Source organism: Tachyglossus aculeatus, chromosome 16 (genome assembly GCF_015852505.1).
Source record: "Tachyglossus aculeatus isolate mTacAcu1 chromosome 16, mTacAcu1.pri, whole genome shotgun sequence".
Classification (NCBI taxonomy): Eukaryota; Metazoa; Chordata; class Mammalia; order Monotremata; family Tachyglossidae; genus Tachyglossus; species Tachyglossus aculeatus.
Genome location: NC_052081.1, coordinates 34,982,705 through 35,007,991, shown reverse-complemented (window position 1 = coordinate 35,007,991; position 25,287 = coordinate 34,982,705). Strand labels below are relative to the sequence as shown.

Genomic DNA, 25,287 nt, shown 5'->3' with positions numbered 1-25,287 from the left:
TCCCCACAGCACCTGTATATATGTATATATGTTTGTACATATTTATTACTCTATTTATTTTACTTGTACATATCTATTCTATTTATTTTATTTTGTTAGTATGTTTGGTTTTGTTCTCTGTCTTCCCCTTTTAGACTGTGAGCCCACTGTTGGGTAGGGACCGTCTCTATATGTTGCCAATTTGTATTCCCAAGCTCTGCACATAGTAAGCGCTCAATAAATACGATTGATGATGATGATGTTTCCCATTTTCCCCTCCTCCCCCCCCCCCCGTCTCCTTTCTCCCGGTTCCCACCTGTTCCTTTCTTCCCATCCCTTTTACCCTTTGCCTCTCCCTTTCTTACTTTTCTTTTTTCCTTCAAAACTCGCTTCCTTCGTTTCCCACAGATCTCAACCTCTCTTCTTAATAATAATAACGGCATTTGTTCAGCGCTTACTATATGCCCAGCACTGTTCTGAGCACTGGGGTAGATACAAGGTGATGAGGTTTTCCTCACAGTCTTAATCCCCATTTGACAGATGAGGGAACTGAGGCACAGAGAAGTGAAGTGACTTGCCCAAAGTCACACAGCTAAGTGGCAGAGGCAGGATTAGAACCCATGACCTCTGACTCCCAAGCCTGGGCTCTTTCCACTAAACCACGCTGCCTCTAATAATAATAATAATGAAAATGATGATGGTATTTGTTAAGCACTTACTGTGGGCCAAGCACTGTTCTAAGCACTGGGGTGGCGCAGAGGAGGGGGGGGGAATACAAGGTAGTAATAATGATGGCATTTGTTAAGCGCTTACTATGTGCAAAGCACTGTTCTAAGTGCTGGGGGGGTTACAACGTGATCAGGTTGTCCCACGTGGGGCTCACAGTCAATCCCCATTTTACAGATGAGGGAACTGAGGCCCAGAGAAGTTAAGTGACTTGCCCACGGTCACACTGGGGCGGACATAAGAAAATGGGGTTGACACAGTCCCTGTCCCACGTGGGGCTCACAGTCTCAATCCCCATTTTACAGATGAGGGAACTGAGGCCCAGAGAAGTTAAGTGACTTGCCCACGGTCACACAGGGGAGGACATAAGAAAATCAAGTTGTCCCACGTGGGGCTCACATTTTTTAATCCCCATTTGACAGATGAGGTAACTGAGGCCCAGAGAAGTTAAGCGACTTGCCTGAGGTCACACAGCAGACAAGTGGCAGAGCCGGGATTAGAACCCATGACCTCTGACTCCGAAGCCCATGGTCTTTCCACTGAGCCATGTGGGCTTCTCCATTCTTCTTCCTATTCAGTGCCTCACTTTATTTATTTCCCCTTTCCCTGCCCAGTTCCCTTCACTTTTTTTCTTCTAGTTTTCTCCCCATACAGAAATCTTCTTATCCTCAACTCCTTTTATTTTTCCACCTCCATCTTTCATGGCTGCCATGCCCTATTCACTGCCCCTGGTACCCCGACCCAAACTTCCTCCTGCTTCTTTTTCCTTCTCCTCTGCTCTGTACCCTGGTGTCACTTCTTTTTCATTGCTCTTCTTGGAATTAAGGAATAGAAATGGACTTGATTATCCCATATCTTTTTGCATTTTTTTTGCCTGTGTTGTCTTAGGGTTCTCTTTCATCTCTCCTAATGTAACCTGCCACCAGTTTCCTCTCCCACTCTAAATTTTTATACGGTGATACTCCCCAGAGGACAGGGATTGAGTCAGATTACCACCTGTGTACAAGGCTCTGTTACTACTACTGTTTATCTCTCAGTCCATGACAAATAAATAGGCACTTAATCAATACTATAATAATAATAATTCTATTTGGTCCACCTAATATTGCTTGTAAAAAAAATCTCCTTGTTTTTCTTTACTGCGTTGTTGGCTAAAACCAGCACCTTTCATTCTCCGTAAAAAAGTTTTCTTTTATATTTTCTCACTCCCAAGATAAGTTCCAGGTGTACAGGGAAACCTAGGCAGCAAACAAATCATTAGGCTCGTGATTGAGTGTTGACATTAATACCATTTACCGGGCTAGAGCTGAGTTCATTGGTGTGATAAATTTTTGTGTGTGTTCATGTTTAGCATCAACGGGAGAGAAGTGTTGAGCAGCCGCAGCACCATATCTCCTTAATGTTCTATTTTTTTCTAGGTGGAATTGCTACATTGCAGGACTTTCAATAACATGTTTCTAGTCAGCAAGAAAAATTCTGTTGGGTTTTAAATTAGTCCTGAAATTGGCACGAGGAATACCATACTGGTAGTTGTAGACCAGACAATTTCAGTTAGAAACGAAGAATGACTCTGAGTCCAAGTTTTGTTTTCTTCTTTAATAATCTAATTAATGAAAGAAACATTTCGAGATCCTAAATTGTTTCACTTTCCATTTTCTAAGATAGGTCTCCGTTGTCCTTGGGAAAGAGAATAGTAGCAACTACGGTATCTGGATAATTCACCCAAATTTGAGGTGATTGCTTGAATTATCAGGTTAATTGCTTCAGTTCATCCCTTCACTTAGGCAGCGGAGACCTGATCCCAGAGTACTTTTCTGAATAAAAATTTTACAGGTTTCTTGGAAAGCAAACCAAGAAACATTAGGTCTTTCATTAATTAGAAATAAATGAAAAGATTAACCTTCACTTCAAATTGTGATGGCATTATTAAGAAGATTCCATAGGTGTTTAATGGTTAACAAAAGACTTGCATTAATATTAACTTGCCGAACAGAACATAAAGGACAAAGGGAGAATGAATGTATCATGAATGTAGGGAGTACGATTTTTAATTCCACTACTTTTTAAACTTAGTATTCTTGCATATTTTAATTAAAATTGTGTCTGCTTACATTTGTGAAATAACATTCTGGAAGGGCAAGAAGTTAATCCATTGCTCAGCTAATCATGGAAATGAAAAATTGAGAAAATCCATTATTGATGCACTATGCACAGGAACTGTGCTTCCATAGAATACTTGGCTATATCGTACTTTCTGTTTTTTAGAGATTTAAATGATTGGGTTTTTCCTCTCTTCTTTTGACTCAAATTCTCAATCATTGAAGGCAGCACCACTATCTTATTTTACCCACAAGCTCCCAAGCCTTGGGTTTTGATGTCTTGCTTTCCTCTCCCTCTTCTCTCACTCTCTTCAACACCACTAGCCATCTAGTCAGTTGCCAAGACTAGTGGATTTTTTTTCTCCACAGTTTCCTTGAATCCAACCATTCCTCTGTGATCTCTGTGCTAAACAAGTTTTCTAGGTCCAAATTATGTTACCTTTGGACTTCTGAACCCTACTTGCTGGGACCAAGGACCTCCAGCTTCTAGCAGAGAGCACTTACTGTGTTCAGAACACTGTTCTGAACACTTGGGAGAGTACAATATAAACACACTTCCTGCCCACAAGAAGCTTACAATCTAGAGGGAGAGACATTAATATAAATAAATTACAGATATGTACTTGAGTGCTACAGGGCTGAGGGTGGGCATGAATAAAGGGTTCACTACACAGCATTCAATCCAGTGCTGTTGCTAATCATAATAGTGATAATAAATCAATCATTTTCATTGAGCGCTTCCTGTGTGGGGAGCACTGTACTAAACGCCTGGGAGAGTACAATATAACAGATTTGGTAGACAAGTTCCCTGCCCACGAGATTACAGTCTAGGCAATGATAATTGTGGTATTTAAGTGCTTATATAATAATGATAGTGTTTGTTAATGCTTACGATGTGCCAAGCACTAAGCACTCTAGGCACCGAATGAATTCATTCATTCAATCGTATTTGTTGAGCACTTACTGTGTGCAAAGCGCTGTACTTGGTACTTAGTGCAGCGCTTGGGAGAGTATAATAATAGTTGTCCTTTGTATTCAAAGGAGGCATAGTTGACGTTCACCTGTGAGTTTGTGTATATCTCAAAGGCCACTGCAGGATCCACGGCATTGGCCACATTAGTTACAGAATAAAGTTGTCCCTGCTCTTTTAGTTTGGTGTAGTTTGGTATAGATTGTTCCTGAGCCTGCAGCAGTAGTTTTGAAAAGCAGCCAGCTTTCTTGGACTCTTGGACTCTCTACCCCTTCATATCCTACAGATGACCACTCTCCCTACTTTCAAAATGGTTATTGAAATCACATCTCCTTCAAGAGTTCTTCCTCAACTAAGCCTTCTTTCCCCTCACTCTGTCTCCCTTATGCGTTGCCTAAGCAATTGGATTTGTACCCTTTAAACACTCAAAAGTCACTCTGCTCTCAGCCCCACAGCACTTAAGCATCTCAGTAATTTATTTTAATGTCCCTCTCCCCTCTAGACTAATCTTCTTGTGGACAGGGGATATGTCTGTTGTATGGTACTTTCCCAAGTTTTTAGTACAGTGCGCATACAGTAGTGTTCAGTAAGTACCACTGATTGGTTAATTACGTTCTTTGAAAATGTTTACAATCCATCAGTCATATTTATTGAACTCTTACTGTGTGCAGAACCCTATACTAAGCACTTAGGAGAGTACAATAGATCAGAGTTGGTAGACACATCCTTGCTCAAAGGAACTTACGGTTTAGAGGGGGAGGTTACAGTCTAAATAACAGTGTTATAGATCTACTAAATACTAATTATAATTCAGAAAAACCAGATTATGTGTGCCCTTTAATGTCTGACATTTTATTCTTCTTTAGGACTCAATAGAGATTTATATCGTCCATTCCGATTATGAGGGTTCAACTGGATTTCAAGCTCGTTTTTCCAATTAATATTATTTTGTACAGGATAAATATGAAAAAGTGTGCCTGGAAGAAAATGCATTTGAAGAACTGGAAAAGGACTTCCAAGAAGTAATCAATGAACTCGCAGGAGACAAAAGTCTGGAGAAATTCAAGGTGGAATATGAGAAGCTTCACAGTGTTATGAAAAAATCCTATGAAAACGAGAAACGTCTGATGGCAAAATGCAGAGAACTGAATGCAGAGATTGTGGTCAATTCCGCCAAGGTGTCCACCGCCCTAAAGCTATCGCAAGATGACCAGACAACAATTGCATCATTAAAAAAGGTAATGATTTTAAAATAAAACCAAAGGAAAGCTATCGACTGATGCCTTATGTACTAAAACATAATTTTATTCTGTCAGCCGCTCAAGGACTGGCAGAACGAGTTAAAGAAAGCGTTATTGATTTCGCCAGGTGTGAAAATAAATATTTATTTTCAAAGGCTTAATTTGAATGTATCCAAAACGTTGGTTCCTTTTCTTTCATAGCAACTGAATGCTCATAAATTGAATCAATAGTATTTATGAGCTGCTTACTTTGTGCAGAGCACTCTACGAAGTGCCAGGGAGAGTGCAGGGAAGGTAGTCAACACTGAGCCTTACCCTTTGAGGGGGATTTGAGAGGGAAGATGAGAAGTTCAGTTTTGGACAGCTTGTGTTTTAAAATGCTGGCAGGATAGCGATGTAGAGATGGCCAAGAGGCTGGATAAAGTGCGAGACTGCAGAGCGGAGCGAGGCCGTGGCTAGCAAGGTGGATTTAGGAGTCATCTGCATAGAAGTCGTAGTTGAAATCTTCTGAGCCATTACCCTCCCCTGAAAACCACATTATCTCCCTCTATAGTTCTGCCCATCCAGGGCAAACGGAGATAAGCTTGTTTATAAGCTTATAAGAAGCTATATTATATTATAGCTATTATATTCCTCTTCCTATATTATATATTCCTATTATAAGAAGGAAGAAATTATCCCGGTCTCCTAAGTTAGAAAAATATAAGACATTAGTATTTAACAAAATCTAAAAATAATTGTTAAAACTGATTGAAACTGGCTTGTCAGGTGGTGGCTGGTACATATTTTTCTATAAATTACCTGTTTACTTTTTAACCGCAAATAGCATATTTAGATGTGGTAGTTATAGGTAATTATGCGACAGACTTAGAATTTGTTTTTAAAAGCATCCTAATTATGCACTGTAATTACCTAAGAGACTGGAACAGTCTCTTGCTCCTTTCTCTATTATAAATAGTTAGTGTGAATTTATTTTTAAATTAGCCTCCAAGACTCTCGCTTACCCATTTTGTTATTTAAAGTCAGGAAGATAAATCCCCTTTCCCTGGCTGATCTTTCAGGTGGGTTATTACATGGAATTCACTCCTTCCGACTGAGAAACCAGATTTTGTAGTTGAGCAAGAAAGCCACTTGACGGGTTAAAAATGAAGCGTGTCACATCATCTAGTCTGCCTTACTGGTGTATTTCGATAACTTTATTTCACTTTTAATTATTTATGCGACTTCATATGTAATAATAATGATGGTATTTGTTAAGCACTATGTGCAAAGCACTGTTCTAAGCGCTGGGGGGATACAGGGTTGTCCCTCGTGGGGCTCACAATCTTAATCCCCATTTTACAGATGAGGTAACTGAGGCACAGAGAAGTTAAGTTGCCCAAGGTCGCAGCCGACAAGTGGCGGAGCCGTAATTAGAACCCATGACCGCTGACTCCCAAGCCCGGGCTCTTTCCACTGAGCCACGCGGCTATTTATATAATGAAACTTTATTGAGCCTTAGTAATGCGAGTCCTTTACTCCATTTCCCTCCCATTAATCTCTTGCCCCCTTCATAGCCATTTCATTAAATCGTTAGGGCTGTGAATTAGAACATTTGTAGGATTTTACCAATACGGAGGTTTTGGATGATGTTGATGCCACTGGACAAAACTCCTATCAATGTGTTTAGTAGAGCTGAAAAGTGCAGATGCAGGCCTGAAAATAGTTGTTTAGTTTGACCTACTAGACAGTCTCAAATTAGCTCTGGCACTATGTCTCTTGCCTCATACTGGGAGACCTGAATTAGGAATCCCAGTAGCTTTGGTTTTTCACTTAACTGTTGTGTTGTCTTATGCTTTAACAGTTTAGATACCTCAGTTTTGTAAGCCCTTGATGGGGGATTTGGTTCTACAGCCTCTCTGAGAAATAACCTCCTCCGCAAACTGTTTTGGAAAATAGAGGATTGCTTCTCCCCCAACAACTGGATATAATTTTACAGAAAACTGCAGTTCAGTGAGAACTTTGCTTTAACGGTGATTTGCTTTAAACATAAAATACTTGTGGTAGTTCTTATAGTGATTTTAGTGGTATTTAATTAGCTATGATGCAAATGAAATCTTTTTGGGTTTATTTTTTATTTAGAACTCCGTTTGGTTTGTCTAACTGCTCTCCCATGGCATCCCTAGGAAATAGAAAAGGCCTGGAAAATGGTGGATTCTGCCTATGATAAAGAGCAGAAGGCAAAAGAAACTATCCTTTCACTGAAAGACGAAATAGTTAACCTGACTAAACTAGTAGACCAAGGATCGGGATTATCACTGGGCCAGGATCGCAAGTAGGTTATTAACGGTTTAGGATTGCTTTGGATGAACTGCACAGGGACTGTTGATCAAAATGGAGCTTTTGACCCAGTTGACATTTTGGATACCTCTTCCACTCAACCTCAGCATATTCTCTCTACGGCAGGACTTCATATTGTTTTGTGGGGGCTAGTTGAAGATTCCCCATTTTCATTTGTAGGGGCCTCTTCCTTTCTACTCACCCATGAATTCAACAATTATGTTTCCCTTTATTCTCACCAACCTGAATGACCCATTATTGTTTCAGACTTGGTCAAGCGTTCCTGATGCGGGAGGGACTATGTTTGAATGAATAATGCAAGGCCAGTCATCTTTTCCAATTATCAATCAATTGTTTGTACTTATTGGGTGCTTACTATACTAAGCGCTTGGGAGAATACAATATTACAGAGTTGGTAGACATGTTCCCTGCTCCGAGTGAGCTTACAATTAGAGAGGAAGATCTAGTTTCTCTGGCATTCCCAACTGAATTTCAGTTTTCAAAAAGTGAATGTTTACATTTATTAAAAATTGATGATTCAAGCTATTTAGTCACTGTCCACCGTGGACAGCCATCGGGAAAGAGTGGGTGTGTCTTTAGTTAAAGTTTTTTTAATGTGAGCCCATCCCTGAGCTGTCTCTAGGGATCTGGGCTGGTCATTTTTGCAGCATCCATATACTACAAGCTGTTTTTCCAATTCTATCCACTAACAACCCCGTCAAATCGTTAAGGGTGGGTTCGTAGACTATCGTCCAGCCAAGAACTGAGATTCCATTCAACAGAATGGGAAGTATCGCATATATTCTAAAAAAGATGATTATTACTGATTTCTCACATAATTTTCTTATGTGGTGTCTGAACTGCAACTGTAATTTTGATGAAATAATCCTTTTTACAGGTGAACATGGTAGAAAAATAAAAATGTACATTTTTTATTCAAGACTGCATTTTAGACTGGCCAGTTCAGACATCTCTCTGAATGATATTTAAAATACAAAAAAACTAACATTTGATTGTCAGCTGGAGTGGCTTCATTGGTGATATCTGACCAAGACTTGCCCTCCAAAGAGAGAGCTTTTTGATAAGGCAAAAACGGAGGCTGAAGCTTTTGACTTTTGTTTCATTTCTTTCAGTGTCAGAGATTTGCTGAAGTTAAAGGAAGAGATCACGAAGGAAAGAGACCAGCTCTTTACAGAAGTCGTGAAGTTGCGTGAGACCCTGGCTCAAGCTACTGAACAACAGCAAGAATCTGAGAAATCAAGAGATGAAGCAGAGCAAACCATCTCTCAGGTTTGAGCAACAAGGCAGGCCAGGGCCTACCTGTCTGCTCACCAGTGTAATCCGCTTTCCTGACTCTTCCTTGTACAACTTTCTCTTTGCCCCTAAATGACTTCTTTCACCTGTCCCCCAAAAGAACAGTTACTGGTTTGTTTGTTTTTAATTCTGTTTAGACAGCAGCTATTAGGAATCCCCTACTAGCAGTCCTAATCTGAACAACTGTAGACATGGGAAATAGCTCCTTGGGGATCTAGAGGAAGCAGCCCCTTCTTGCCTGTTACCAGGGCTGTGGGAAGATGGGGTAGGAATGGAGCAATTGTCTGGGTCCTGCTCCATTTGAACACTTGACCTGTGATCTGAACACTTCTGTTTGGTGAGGAGGTTTTGGAAGAAGGAGCCATTGCTGCTGCTGTCACCCTTTCCACCTTCTCCCCCACCGCTAACAAAGCCCCCTGACTCCGGGCCACTTACGTGGTGGGACCCGTGATTCTGCCCTGTCAGTGTGTGTAAGTTTTACATCCAGGAGAGGATATTACTAGGGAGAGGTAGGAGGTGGATGGAAAAGGTTGGGCCATGATAATGGCTATTTCTGTGTGGGTTATGCGTATTTTTCAAGACTTTTTTTTGGTAAAATGATCAGCTTTTGGCCCGGATTCAGCTAACCACCAATCTAAAGTTAGTGGTGCCTGAAGCAGTGGGAAAAACTTTTAAATATTAGGGAGCCGTGTAATACCGTGGCTGGAGAAGTAGCTAGAAAAGTAGTGTGGCTTAGTGGAAAGAGCGCGGGCTTGGGAGTCAGAGGACGTGGGTTCTAATCCCGGCTCCGCCACTTGTCCGCTGTGTGACCTTGGGCAAGCCACTTCTTTGTGCCTCAGTTACCTCATCTATAAAATGGGGATTAAGATGGTGAGCCCCATGTGGGACAACCTGATTACCTTGTATCTACCCCAGCGCTTAGAACAGTGCTCGGCACATAGTAAGTGCTTAACACATACCATTATTATTATTACCATTGAAAACCCAGAGGCCTCAGCCCCTCTGCCAGGTTGACAGAAATCATTTCCAGCTTTTCTACCCACCAGCCCTCTCTCTCCTGTTGCCTTACTAGCTGGCCACCAATATCGTGCAGAATGCAGGCAAGATGTGATAGGGAAAAGCGTTTAATACAGTGCTCTGCACGCAGTAACCACTCAATAAATATGACTGAATAAAGGGGTGAGTGAGAGGCTGAGTGTACCTGTCTCAGTTGGGCAGGGTTATGGACCAGTCAGGAGGCACGCTTGGAGAACCTTCTCTTCTTCCTCCCCATCCCCAACCTATTTTTTTTTTCAGCTGGATAGTGCTGAATAGCGATAAAAAGCACTAAAATCACATGCTCCACTGGTAAGCCGGCTAACAAATCGGTTACCTTTAGCACCATTAAGGCACAGTTGGATTCAATTAAATTTATTCCACTGGCCATTCAATTTGCCCTGGGCAGCCCCTGCTAGCATTTTTTTTTTTCCTGAAAGTACATCTGGTGAATTTTAATTTGTTTCTGTCTCTGTCATTTCTGCGATTCCAGTTCCAGCAGGAAATTCAGGTGCGTCAAAATGAGGCGTCCCGGGAAACTCGGAAGAAGGAGAAACTGGAGAAAGAGTTAAAAGAGATTCAGACAGACATGGATAACAAGCAGGTTGAAATTAAAACTCTACAGCAGTGTGTGCAGAAGAGTAAAGAGGAACTCTTAAAACTGGAACAACAGCTCAAAGAACAGAGGGTAGTATGGTCGATTTGTTTGGTTCAACTAAGGCAACCCAGGGAGAAGGAGAACAGAAGTATAGATCATCGCCGTAGATAATATTCATTCTAATGTGTTGAATCTTTGTCTTGTTTGGCTGGAAATGCTGAAAAATCTCCTATGAACTCCCTCCTACACTACAGATATTTCTAACATATGCAACCTTTGTTCTATGTTATTTAAAGAGCTCTGCATAGTAGTTAAATTTTCACATCTCCCTCATTTCATGGCTTTTGATTTTTCTTTTTTTGCCATTTTGTTTCCATGGGTTTCCTTTTAGTTCAGGTGGAAAATACCACACTGAGTCTTTTTGTATTTATTTTTCACAAAGCTGTGTTTCTGACAAAACTCTTAATAGGATAAATCAGTGGTTTGAGTTGATCCAAGCTTTAATATTATCAGCCCATCATTTCTGACTGAGATCTTAAAGGAGCAATTTCAGTAATCAGAAATGCGGCCTTGCCTAGTCCAAACTATTTATTTCGGAGAAATTCCATGTGAAGGCTTGCTTATACCTCACTCTTCATCCCTTCCGCTGCCTTTTATGCTCAGAACACATGGCTTTGCAATCTATAGTCTCAAGTCTTGCCTTCGCTTCAAAAAGTGTTGCAGTTTGAAAGTCACTTTTAAAGATCAGTCCTCAGACAAATGTACATGAAGAAATGAGAAGCACTGTGGCCCAGAGGACTTAGGTTCTAATCCCAGCTCCTCCATTTGTCTGCTCTCTAACCTTGGGCAAGTCACTTCACGCCTCTGGGCCTCAGTTACCTCATCTGTAAAGTGGGATTTTGACTGTGAGCCCCACGTGGGACATGGACTGTGTCCAACTGAACAGTTTGTATCTAGCCCACCACTTAGTACAGTTGCTGGCACATAGGAAGCACTTAACAAACACCATTTTAAAAAAAGGACATAGAACTTAAATGAAACCACTGAAATTTACCATTAATGTATTGAACATTAATTGAATTTGTGTTTTTCAATGTATTCAGGATTTATTTCCACAACTTTATTGTGGCGGTATTAGCAGTAATATTGGAGGGTAGATGGTTTTGCTCAGTGGGTTTCTTTTCCTCTCTCTTCTATTTGAGTATCCCCTTGTAGTCTCTACTCAGTTTGGAGTAATAGTATTCATTTACCTCACCAACAAGTGAAGTAATCATTGCAAAACACAGTCTTGATTGACTGTCCAGTTTCACACCTGAGTGATTGTAATTTTTAATATGAAAAATACATCAATACCAAGGCAAACACACCAGTGACTAACTTGGTAAATCAAAAATGTGAAAAAGAAAAATAGTCAAGATCTTTGTGTACTTCAGATGCACTTGAGAGGGACTATCGCTTGTGTTTTGGATATTGTGTCTAGGCTAACTTGATGAATAAGGGTGAAAGCAGTAAAAGGTTCATTTCCATGAAGTGTATTTTCCAGGAGATTTGTTTTTGTTTTACATGGCCTGGCTGCAATTCAGTGGGCAGCGGCTCCAAAAGCATCATTGTGGTATAAAAAATAATAATCATTAACTCCCCAGGTATGGGCACAATAGGAAGTCTGGAGGAGGGTTTGGAATAAATTGCCTATTTCCAGATGAAACAATAATTTCCGAATGCTGATTTTGTTAATAGCAAGCCCTCGTTAGAGGATGTCTGTTATTAATAGAAGGAATACGCTCAGTCCTGCCCTACCACGTAAAGTGTGTGTTATCATTATGCAATTTTGCTAGAGTGTTATTACGAGATAGGGAATATTTGTCCATTGTTGGTTGGATATGGCGTGCTGTGGTGTAGGAAGAAACCTGTTTGTGGGTGTATGTGTGATGTCAGAATGGGTATAAAGTAAAGCCAGAGATTCCCTTAATGTGGGAACTTGTAAGAACACAACCCCTGTGTTATAGGGTAACTGGGTGTGCTCTGTGGAGTGTTTGTCCTTAGTAAAAGGTGCCTTTTCAGGAGAGGCATGATAAGAAAAGGAAAGCCTGGCAGACACTGAAAGCGAGCAGATATCCAGCTGATATAAAGCATCCCAGTGCTTACCCACGTTTTTGATTTAGGATGGATTAAATAAGAAAATGGCTACGGACTGGTGACTTGTTCAAGAAAAATGTTATGGGCATATGAATGTAGGCTTTGCTTGCCACACTATTCGGCTCCCCTGCTCCACAGCTGATAAAAATCCATTTGAATCTCTTCCTCATTTGCAATGATTATAGCAATCGCTGTGTATTAGAGGCCTGCCAAATGGCAAACAGGCATTAAAATATTTATCTACCACCTGCGAATGAGACTTCTAAAGCTCCCTGAAAAAATCATGCTCACTGTGTTATTCATTAGAACTTGTCATTTTCCCTAACCATTTAACATTCATCACATTTTGAATGCATTAGTAGTTTCATCAGGGGTAAAGAGAGATTTATATAAAGACAAAGACTGGTTGCTGCTATCCTCTGGGGGGATTGAGGTGTTGTCAATATGTGTAGGTGTAGAGCGTAATCAGATTAAAAAGCTTTAACTGTTGTTCCATGTCTCGCAGATCCTAAATGAAAGAGCTGCCAAAGAACTTGAACAGTTTCAACTGAGAAATGCTAAACTTCAGCAAGAGAATGAGCAGCAAAGCCTGGCTTATGAGCAGATATCGCAGGAGAACCAGCAGAAGATAATGGAGCTGAAAGTAATATAGTGTGACATGTCTGTTACACAGACCTCTCGGGTTCTGTCTACTAATATAAAATTTGCCATCGCAGTTGAGACCACTGATCTATCTTGTGGATAACCTGCTTCCTGCCTTGGTGAAAACCTTGATAGTTCAGAGGCAAGAACATTTGTGGTGATCGCCTAAAGGCCCTGAGGCAATTTGAGAGCTACTATCTTAGCATATCAAACTGCAAGCCTCCTTAATGGTTATGTAGCTATCCAGCTGTCTGGTTTTTTTCAAAAAAATCCAGCTCAGATATGTAACCCTGTAATCCAGACATGCAAAAGTCATCAGCCTTGAGCTCAGCTACTAGATCAAAATGCTGATTTCACGGAATTTTTACCACCTTTCTACAGGTTGGTGGGGAAGGTGGGGAAAAGCCGTGGAGGGCTGATGGATTTTCGTACACACTTTCAGGGCGGCAGGAATCTTTTTATGTGAATTCTAGGTTGGTTGAGGTCACCTGTAACTAAGCATATTTTAATCCAAGGCCTCCTAATACCCATCTCTGCCTTCATTCATTGCCTGGGCCTGGGAATTTGGGGTGCAATAGGAGCCTGCCTAACCCCGTTACCAATCTTGATTAAAACAGAAGATCGGTTCCCAAAATACGCAATCAGTAAATAAGTCAGTTTTGCTTTGAAGATATTTGTATTTGGACACACTTTGGGGCCGACTTCTGACAAACTGGAGTGAGCAGAGGATTGAGCAGTTAAATTGCCCTGGTTATGAAGCTCATCAGGTCAAATAGATTACGCTAGGGTCATCTGTTCCAAAATCAAATTGCGTGATTCTTGAAGCATCATACTTTCAGGAGTAGCTGGGCAAAAAAGGCCATGTTTATTTTCTACATCCTTCCATTTCTTAAATAATGTACTTCCACAGAATTACAGAGAATGGGAATTTGTGGAATTATTTGTCTAGTAATGGCAACTACTCCCTTTGTATAATTTAAAGCATATGGACAAAAACGTAGCTTCTTAGTCCATTGTACACTTTTGTTTTTACCCAGCAATTAGATTTCTGTCTTTCATTCCTCTTTTCTTGTATAATTACAAAAATGATTCAGGGTATAGTTTTTTCCATTGTCTCTCAAAACTAAATAGTAGTTGCTTTGATTCAATCCCTCAGACTTTTACACTCCTTTTATTGTATCTGAATTTGCCTCTCTTTAATTTTACCAAATCCTACATTTATTGAATATCTTTGGTATTTTTCCCTCCCTAATTACACAGTCCAAAGATGAGGAAGTGACTCAGATGCGCCAGGATATCTCAAAACTTAACAAGATGAGAGAAATAATCCATAAAAAATTGCACGTAGCGGAAGAACAGAAAGCCGAGGTTGAACAGCAGAGGGAGATCTTAAAAAATCAGATCGCTGGACTAGAGAGAGGTAGAACCATAGCAACATTTTGGTTTCTTTTATTTATAAACGTGCCAGTTGACTGTGATTGAGTATTTTATTCCTTTTGGTCACCTACGTGCAAGAGTTAGATTGTCCTAATCGTAACATCATGAGGGATGCTATATCTGACTTGATTATCTTATATCTCCCCCAGTGCCTCATAGTTACGCTATTAGGGGAAATTGGGGGAATCAGTGGAAATAAGATTTTCCCATCGCTGTCCCACAGCCTGAAAGGCCCTTTTGGGAACAGTCTGTTATTTAGGGGAAAGGGTGACCACCGTCATCATCATGCTCATATCCTTGGCATTATCCTTGACTCTCTCTCTTTCAACCCATGTATTCAATCTATCACTAAATCCTGACGACTCAACCGTCACAACATTGCTAAAACCTGCCCTTTCCTTTCCATCCAAACTGTTACCCCGTTAATCCAAGCACTTATAATAATAATAATAATAATGATGGCATTTGTTAAGCGCTTACTATGTGCAAAGCCAGTGCTGGGGCGGATACAAGGTGATCAGGTTGTCCCACGTGGGGCTCACAGTCTTAATCCACATTTTACAGATGAGGTAACTGAGGCACAGAGAAGTTAAATGACTTGCCCAAAGTCACACAGCTGACAAGCGGTAGAGCTGGGATCCCGCCTCGATTACTGTATCAGCCTCCTTGCTGACCTCCCCGTCTCCTGTCTCTGCCCACTCAAGTCCATACTTTTTTTTTAATGGCATTTGTTAAGCGCTTACTATGTGAAGCACTGTTCTAAGCGCTGAAGCACTGTTCACTCGATTGTCCGGATAATTTTTCTACAAAAACATTCAGTCCTTGTTTTCCCACTCCTTAAGAACTTCGAGTGGTCAAATAGAATTTCCTTACCATTGGCTTTAAAGCAGTCTTTCCCCTTGCCCCTTACCACCTCACCCCGCTGTTTTCCTACAATCCAGCACACACATTTCGCTTCTCTAATGCCAAATTTCTCACTGTACCTCGATCTCTATCTCGCCACCAACTGCTCACCCACGTCCTGCCTCTGGCCTGGAATGCTCTCCCTCTTCATATTTTAGACTGTGAGCCCACTGTCGGGAAGGGACTGTCTCTATATGTTGCCAACTTGTACTTCCCAAGTGCTTAGTACAGTGCTCTGCACACAGTAAGCGCTCAATAAATACGATTGATTGATTGATTGATTCATATCAGACAGATGATTACTTTCACCCCTTCAAAGCTTTATTGAAGGCACATCTCCTCCAAGAGGCTTTCCCAGACTAAGCCCTCTTTTCCTTTTCTTGCACTCCCTGCTGCGTCGCTCTGAATTGGTCCCTTGATTCATCCCCCCCTCCCAGCCCCGCAGCACTTATGTACATATCTCCACACTCAGCAAGTGCTTAATAAATAATGATTGATCATCATTAAAATGAAGATGTGTTTATTGAGTACCCATAGTTTATACTTTATTTCTGTACTTTAGAACTGGAGACCGCTAAGAAACAAGCGGAACTTGATAAGAAAGCTATGGATGAACTTCTGCGAGACAGAGACTTGTTAAATAAGGTGAGTTTATGTTAGTTACATTGGTAAACAAACACCCACTGGTTTGGAAATGTAATTTCTATCCAGAACCATTTATATGGACCTATATAACTGACAAATAGATTAGGATAAATAATAGCTCATAACTTTGTTTATGCAGATGATTATTCTTTACCTTTTTTGACAGTGAATTGAAGTGACGGTATCATCTGAGTTCAAAAAGGGACTTTTGAGAGTCAGTAAATTGATCAGGAAGTTTAAAGCTGTTTTGTGGTTTCTGTTTTATAGCTAATATGCTACTTATTTGAACCTGCTGATTACAGTGTCTTCTTTTTATGTCTCTGCTCTATATAACTTTCTGTTAATTTTGCTAGGTAAGAAAGTTCTCCTAAAGACCAAATTTAAGTGTGCAATATACCAGAATGGCAGACTGATGCATTTTTAACTCTGTCTCCTCCCTTCTTTTTAATCCCTTCACATTTTCCATTACTTGATGACGTCTCATGCTGTTAACATTGAGCCTGTTTCCCCACTCAGTCACTAATATTTATTGAGTGCTTACTCTGAATAGAGCACTGTCTTAAGAGAGACTATGACAGAAGGAGCAGTGTTGCCTACTGGATAGAGCACAGGCCTCAGAGTTAGAGGACCTGGGTTCTAATCTAATCCATTTTGGGCAAGTCACTTAACTTCTCTGTGCCTCAGTTTCCTCAGCTCTAAAATGGGGATTAAGACTATGAGCCGCATATGGTACGTGGATTGTGTCCAAGATGATTAGCTTGTATCTACACCACCATTTAATACAGTGCCTGGCACACAGTAAGCGCTTAACTATATTACATATATAAAAAAGAGGAGCATTATTGGGCCCCAGTATCATCTTTTTTATCTGGAGCACCACATTTTACATGACTTGCTGCCTTAGAAATCTATCCCTGGGGAAAAGAGACAAAAGGGCATTTGGGGAAGGGCTGGATTTTGCCCAATCTGCATCCTCACTTTTCTAGTATCGAAACAGCCTGAGGTTTGCTAACTCTGCCTTCCTATACTAGTGTATGTTACTCAGAATGAGTGAGTGGCCCCCAAATGAATGACACTTCAGTTTGGATTCATAGGCGAGAAATGTTCATGTAACTAGAGAAGAGTTGTTAAGATTCATCTTCACACTTTGGTGTAGTATTTATTGAATGTCAACACTCTGCTTCAGAATGCTCACAGAAAGCTATTTTGTTAAGATGATTCTAAAAGTCATTCATTTATGTGTTCATATTTGTCAAGAACAACTTACTACATAGATTCCGTTTGGTGTTTAGACAAAAGTGTTAATATATATAATAAAGTAATGTCTGCATTTTGCATTCCTTCTGCTTCACTCGTTTTCAGTAGTGATGAATGTTTCATCTCATGATATGGTCAAACCCATCAAGATCCTTTTCACTTTTTCATTACTTCAATGTATTAAAATACATTCAATGAAATAAATTCAACTTTCCCAGCTACAATCAACCTATACTTGTGTAGTTACTCTATCACCGATTTACCTTCCGAGCCTCAATCTTTTTTACCAAAAAAATCTGTGGAAAATTTTGCATTCAGTTCATTCTATAGCACGGGGATTCATTCTCGGCAAACCCCACATTAAGGAAATCTCCTTTTTCAGTATTCACTCTGTGTTTATAGTACACAGCCATTCCTTCTGACTTTACGCTGCCTTGTATCTAGACAGACCCATGTTATCAGAAGACCATTCCCTAATCTTGCCCAAGTATCTAGTGGAAACTTATGTTCTAGGAAAACTGTGCTGGAGAGGTAGCACCGGGATTTCTGAAGAAGGCTCTAAATTGATTTGGATGTAAGCAATTTAACAGCAGTTATCTGTGTTTATGAAAATGGTAGGGGTGGCCTTTCAGGATAAGGCTTAATAGTTGGGGTGATCCAGAGATCAATAACTGCCTGTGATATTCAGTGTTAGAGTGGGGAGGTCAAGAAAGGGAGAGAATCAGTTGATCGATTTCCCTATTTCTGCACCTACAAACTCTCCAAGAAAGTGTTTAGTGGCTCTACAGTTGGCGGATAAACACATGTGCCTTCCAACAGGCTTCTCTCCATTGTTTTTACACACTGGCTTGCCAGCCTGAATTGGAGGACGAATTCCAAGTTCGGGTTAGTTTGGCTCTCTTGGATCTGCCCCTCTAGACAGTAAGCTTGTTGTGGACCATGTCTACCATCTCTATGATATTATACCCTCCCAAGCTCTTAGTACGGTGCTCTGCACACAATAGGCACTCGATAAATATGATGGATTGATTAGATGCTGAGTGCAGTTGACACTTCTCAAACTCTATCACTACTCCTAGCTTTGTGTCTAACAAAGTCATTTATGATCATGTGCATTCCACTAAGCACTATACCCTATAGCTCGGATTTTGCATATGTATCAAATACATCGTTTGGATTTAGTGTAGAACATATTTAATATTTCTCATATTTCATGGTCCAAATACGCTTAATATTAGTAAATACTGAGAGACTAGGTGGAGTTTCCATAACTACTTCCGTTATATCAGTAACAAAGTACATTTTGCTCCCATCCTACCAAATTAGAAAGTCATTTTTGTCTTTTTTTTATACACGCCAAACTTCCAGTTCCAAAGTGGAAAATAAAGGTTACGCTTTTACTGTCACTCACAAACACTGAATATGTGTTCAATTTGTTTTTGCCATTGAGTTTTTTTTTACTTTGAAATGACAAATGAATGAGGTTAGGTAGGATTGATAAATATTTGTCACCATAAAAACAAGTGTTTATCATTGTGTGACTTGAATTGCTTTTCCATTCTTGTTTATAGAACATTCTTAAAGCTGTTAGTGCTACTCAGAAGCAGTTGAATTTAGTGAAGCTCCATGAGCAATCCAAAAGGAACCTGGAAGAAGAAATCCAAAGCTATAAAGAAGAGGCCCTGAAACAGAGGAAGATCATATATCAGTTGGAAAAGGAAAGAGATCGCTACATCAATGAAGCTAGTGAACTCACCCAAAAGGTAAGAAGCCGTAGGGTGCGAATGCAGTTTTCCTGCCTGTATTTCCCCATGAACTTTAGAAAAATAATACTTTTTCAAGCACTATCCTTAAAAATATGACATTTGGTCTTAGAAGGACAATACTGGTAGTAAATCATGTTTGGTTTCTATTTAAATTCATTTTCTATGAGCTCCCGCTTCAATCGTTTTTTATTTAATAGTCGCTTTGGTTTCTTCTTCTCCAAAGTATGGAAAGACTAAACACTTAATGAGCTGGGGTTGTTCAAGTCTTGTTTAGAAGAATATGTTTTGAAAATCACTGTAGATTTCTTCTTATATCTTCTGCTGGGAGACTTTAAGTGAGCCTCCTCATCAAAAAGGCTAAAGCCTGGCTGTTAGGGCCCAAACTTCCTTCCAGGATCTAAGAATCATCGTATTACATTGCCTCCTGCATTAACTCACTTGGAGGTTAAGGGACGAAATATAAGATGTGATAAATGCATTGTAAAATTTACTTATATTCTTAGGCAACTAAGAGAACAGGAAAAATTGGAACTCTTTGAGTCAAAATTTGAAGAACTAAATTAAATTGTTTCTGTTCAGTCACTAAGCGAGTGCTATTTCTCCTGGTGTTTGACATCCTCTTTAGGAGTCTCCCCTTTTTTCATTCTACGGTAATAACTTACACTTTGCTCTCACATTTTATATGGCCAATTACCTCTCTCTCTGCCTATAAATTACTTCACACTGGCCTACAGTAATCTGAAGTGAGTTTTTGTAGGCCGTGGCCCAAGGATATTAATAATGTGTTTCTACAGTCTTGGATGATAGCAATTTGATTGAAGAAATATGGCTCTCAGCGTGGAGGTGTCCATGAAATGAAATCCCTTAAAAGGAAAATTGTAATTTGAACTTGTCATGCCTTGCACCTGCTGGTTAGTGTACCTGATAACGCTACCTAGATATTAACTTGAAGTTTAGCTTTCTGCCTCTGTCAATATACCTAAAATAGTTTAAATAAGAAGAATGAAAATTCCCCTCTGAATTTTTGAAAGGTGATGAACTAAACATACTGCCAGTCAAACAGGAGATTCTACTTAAATATCAGGGCAGAAATGCATTTTCTACTTTCCAGTTTACTGCAGTTTTTCAGTTTCATCATGAAGGTTAAAGGCATTGTCAGCATCAAAACCATTGACATCAATCTGAAAACTTATTTGAGAAGTTTAGTGTATTTATATTTCATCAAATTCAAGTTAAAGGGTTACAAATTCAGTGACCTACTTTCTAATTGTGCCTCAGATTATATGATCTTTTAGCTATGCTGCAGATTTACAGCATGCTTTATTGATTTTTATCTCACTCTTATTACTATTGGCAGGTTGTTTTAATAGAAAAGGAAAAGGTAGGAGTAGATTATGAACTGGAGAAGCCTTCATATTGCACGGCAAGCAGTTTCTGGGCTCTTTTCTAACAAGTTTACAAATGCCAGGAGCTTCATTTCTACTGCTGCAATAAAACTTTCTACTTAGTAACAGTTATCTTGAAGTTGATTTATGGTATCTGAAGATGTAATCAGTGAATTAATTTTTTTGTCCCATAGCTAACACCCTTAAGAACTTCAGATGGGTACCTTTTGAAATTCCATTTTCAGCGAGGGATTTTATGCTGGAAATTTTGCTGCTGTTGAGTCTTCAAAATATTTTACATTATTTTCAACTTTTGGATTTGTAGGCATATGCAGCTTGAGCTCTAAAATGAATTAGGGTCAGGAACTTAGGTATAAATTGTTTAATAATCCTTTCCCTCCCCCTTCCCTGACCTAATCAGCTTCTATAGCTGAAGTCAGTTTTTTGTAATTAAAAAAAAAAAAAATCTCCTCTGATCTGCTTGTTAGTAGCACGGGAGTCCTTTGGTATGGATAGACAGAAACCAGAAAAGGGCTTTTCTGCCTGTGGGCTCTTCTTTGTTGAATTATGGTCAGTGATAGTTTCACATTCACAAGGGGAAATGTCCTTGGCAGTATCTCTTTGCCCTGAAGCATTATTCTGCCCGGTAAAAGGATAATTCTTGTTGTAACTTCCCCCAAAGTGATTGAGCAAATCATTTTTTCTCTCCTTTGATGTGATGCTTGGTATTCTGATGGCAGATGATTCTGTGCAGCGACTCTCTGGGTGACGCTTTTCACCAACATATAAGGAGGTATATGACTTGTCCCTATATAAAGGCTCAACTATAGGCCAAGGTGTTTCCTTTCTTTAAACATGTAATGTTGGGTTCTCTTACTACTAAAATGTAGTAAAGCTGGGTTCTGTCATTTCAGTATTACTCTCTTAGGATTTTGAGTTCACTTTTTTGACTTTACCATTACTTTTGGCTGAAGTGGGTGGGAACTAGGATCAACTTTAAAAATACTTGTTTTGCTGACCAGAATGCTTTCAAAAAATGCAGATGGTTTGGGAAGGTGCATGTTGGTGGTGCTGGGATTAGGTTGTTGGAAAATATGAATCTTTCTTGAACTGTGCAGTTTTGCCATTTTTAGGAGCAATTTAGGCATTACTCCTATTTGTGGATGAAGACAGACATTCATCCAGTTGAGGAGAGTTCCCTTAAGGCACAGATAAATCAACTGGTTCAGTAAAGAGCCAAAATATCTCTTCCTCTTCACAACTGTGGCAAGGCTCCTCATTTTCAATAAACAAGTACTGAAATCACGCAGGGAGCCAGAGTAGATCAGGGCTTGCAGAAACCAATTTTAATCATCCCACTGAAGAAATTTCTGTTTCCAGTCACATAAAAAGGCCCCCAGTTTTTCCCAAACGGGACCAAAATTTCCAACTACTGCTATGATAGACGTAAGGTTTCCAATGAGCCGTGAATTGATATGGGCTAGACATTTACTGTGGTCTGCTAGAGTCATATGAAGAAATCTGTTATAGCTTTTAGACTGTGCTCTTACTCTGAAGCGCTACCTCACTCTTAGTGCTGTCGGGCTAGAGGGTCATAGGCAAGAGACTGTAGACCCTGTAGTCTGGGCATATAAACAAGTCAAGACTCTGTCTCGTTGACAGTGGGAAATGCAGCAGCGGGAATAGCACCATCTGCATATTAAAAACCAAAAGGCAATGAAAAAATATACATTTCAGAGGAGAAAAGGGGAGCTAGGATCACAGCGGAGGGCTATAAAAATGAAAAGGAGAATGCAGAATCATAGGAGAAGAAACAAATAGAGTCCTGGGATTTTTTTTTTAATGGTATTTGGTAAGTGCTTACTGTGTGCCAAGCATTGTATTAAGTGCTGGGGTAGTTACAAGTTTATCAGGTTGGACAGAGTCCCTGTCCTACATGGGGAACAGTCTTCATCCCCATTTTACCGATGAGGTAACTGGAGCTCAGAGAAGTAGAGTGCCGTGTCCAAGGTTGCTCAGCAGAGAAATTGGGATTAGAACCCAGATCCTTCTGACTCCCAGGCGTGTGCTTTCTAGGCCATGCTGGCCTGTTCATTATCATACCTACGACCCTTACTGTCTATTTGTCTTGTGTTAGAAGAAGTAGAGTGAGGCTAAATGACACATTTGAACCGATAGTATTAATTGAACACTTACCGTTTGCAAACCACTACTCTAAGGGCTTGGAAAAGTACAGCTGAATTAGTAGACCCCATCCCTGCACTCAAGGAGTTTACAATCTTCTGGGGAGCAAGCAGAAACAGGAGCGGGTAAGGGTTTATGTATTTGTCTTGAAATTGCGCCTGTCCAAGTGAGAAGGGTCTTTTGAGATGTAAAAAAAATTCTTCTAAAGAAGTTTATGTTTATAATGGTTTTTCATGTAACTTAAAAATAGCATCTTAAATCCACTTCCGTTATTTTTATGGAGCTTAAAATTATTTTATTGAGTGAGTTCTGCTTGTAGGGGAACATTTCAGCCTAGATGTGAGCAAAGTGAGACACCACAGTCTTAACAAATGCTGAATTGAGATGCAGGGCACTTTGGCTCTAGTTCTTAATCCTACTCTGTCTGATCTTGATTAAGGCCTCCTTCCTGCTTAGTTCCTTAATTTGTCTCATTTGCAAAATAGGAAAAAGAACCCAGGCCGGGGCTATGACAAAAGCACTGGGAGAAATCTATCGATCAGTGGTACTTACTGAGCACTCACTGTGTACAGAGCACTTTATTAAGCGCTTTATGATGCACTTCACGAGGCATTCTGAGGAACTTTCTATAATTAGATATTACTGTGTTAGTCATCATTGATGTTCCGAAGGCCACATCCTTCTACTTCACTAGCTGCCTAAGCAGTGAATAATAATGATCATCATCATCATCATCATCAATCGTATTTATTGAGCGCTTACTGTGTGCAGAGCACTGTACTAAGCGCTTGGGAAGTACAAGTTGGCAACATATAGAGACAGTCCCTACCCAACAGTGGGCTCACAGTCTAAAAGGGGGATTTGGCATTTGTTAAGTGCTTACTATATGTAAAGCACTGTTCTAAGTGCTGAGGAGGATACAAGGTGATCGAGTTGTCCCACGTGGGGCTCACAGTCTTCATCCCCATTTTACAGATGAGGTAACTGAGGCACAGAGAAGTTAAGTGACTTGCCCAGGGTCACACAGCTGACAATTGGCAGAGCCGGCATTTGAACCCATGACCGCTGACTCCCAAGTCTGGGCTCTTTCCATTGAGCCATGCTGCTTCTCTGTGAAGCCATCAGAGCAATAATACGGTCATTCAAATGTGTCTCTCTGCTACCGTCTTTCAGAGATTAATATTTTCTGTTGCGATCCCTTTAACACTATCAGTTGTTGTTGACACAATTGAAAGAAATGTTTTTTATTTGTCTCTGTGATCCTAGTCTTTATATCTGGGCATAACTCCAAGCAGTGGGTAAATAGAAGAGAAATCCTCCCAAGGGCAGAAAAGAGAGCGTCTGTGGTGAACTGCAGTGACTGACTGCAGTCCCATTTCTTGATTCTGGGATTGGAAACTGTCACCTTAAGATGGAAATCCAAGTTCAGGTCGAACCTAGTAATTGCAGCCGGGCCATTTCATCATGTTCATTTCCTTCTTTCTGCTCCAGGTCCTTCTCAACATGGAAGACATCAAAATCCGGGAGATGCAGATCTTTGACTTCAAGAAAAAGATAGCTGAGTTGGAGACAAAATTAAAACAGCAGCAGAACCTGTATGAAGCTGTGCGGTCCGATAGGAATCTCTACAGTAAAAATCTGATTGAAGCTCAGGTATTATTATATGCTTTTATTTTTCTAACTGAGCTTTTCCCCCCTCAAAGGCTTAAAACGATCCCTAATTAATTGTCCTAATTAGAAGAAATGTCTAAAACAAGTAGTAAAGCAAATAGTTGAAATAATGGCCGAGTTTCATGAAGTCATTAGTTTACAAGGCAGACAAGATCCAATTACATGGAAATTTTTACTGATACTTTCCTGCGAGAAAAGTTCTGAATTATTGGAAGCACATTTTTTTCCTCATCATCGCATCATCAAAATTGTTTATCGAGCTCCTTCACAGCATTTAACTATGTTGGTTGATTCGGAATTTACAATGACAGGAGGAATAAAAGGCAGTCCCTGCCATCGAAGAGCTCACAATCAAGGAGAGAAGTTAAGCATGGATACTAATATACAATTAAATATTAAAGATAGTATGTCAACAATCAGCAAGTGCTATCCAACAAGATTGCACAGAGCAGCAAGGGGATCCCTCCCACTGGCTCTCTTTCTTCTCCCATCTCTAATCATTCATTTATTCAATCGTATTTATTGAGCTCTTACTGTGTGCAGAGCACTGGACTAAGCACTTGGGAAAGTACAGTTCAGCAGCAGACAATCCCTGCCCAAAACGGGCTCATCCATGCGTTCTTTTTGTTATCATTTTACTAGTTAAAGTTGTAGCCTGTAAGGTGAATTTCACCATCAGAAGGGTCCACTTTGAGTATGAAGGACAACTAAATAAATGAAAAATTGGATTCTCCACCCCAAATCCTGTTTTAGACATTTTGGGGGATTGCTATCCTTAAATCTGTAATCTTAAAACACAGCTAGTCACAACCACCACTTAATAGAAAACAAAGGAGCCCATTCATCTAATCCTTTAATTTGTCATCAGAAGCTTGGAGTTACAGTTGGCTTTGCTGACAATTCCCTTTTTTTTCCCCCCACATCAACTGAGGATCAGACTTACCTCTCGGGAATGTTCTGAGATTGATATTTTAAAATGC

At 40.0% G+C, this 25,287-nt stretch overlaps 1 protein-coding gene across 3 annotated transcripts in view; it reads left to right on the top strand.

Moving 5' to 3' along the window:
- The window catches only part of CFAP58 (cilia and flagella associated protein 58), a 138,554-nt gene that overhangs the window by 357 nt on the left and 112,910 nt on the right, over positions 1 to 25,287 (top strand). For all 3 annotated transcript variants that reach the window (XR_005454295.1, XR_005454296.1, XM_038757538.1), the window contains exons 2-10: positions 4,731 to 5,012; positions 7,181 to 7,329; positions 8,468 to 8,624; positions 10,177 to 10,371; positions 12,923 to 13,060; positions 14,320 to 14,479; positions 15,962 to 16,044; positions 18,873 to 19,064; positions 24,128 to 24,289. Coding sequence is in view for 1 of the 3 variants with exons in the window: in XM_038757538.1 (XP_038613466.1) it covers positions 4,731 to 5,012; positions 7,181 to 7,329; positions 8,468 to 8,624; positions 10,177 to 10,371; positions 12,923 to 13,060; positions 14,320 to 14,479; positions 15,962 to 16,044; positions 18,873 to 19,064; positions 24,128 to 24,289 (1,518 nt within the window). In the remaining 2 variants the exon portion in view is untranslated. The remainder of the gene's footprint in view (positions 1 to 4,730; positions 5,013 to 7,180; positions 7,330 to 8,467; positions 8,625 to 10,176; positions 10,372 to 12,922; positions 13,061 to 14,319; positions 14,480 to 15,961; positions 16,045 to 18,872; positions 19,065 to 24,127; positions 24,290 to 25,287) is intronic.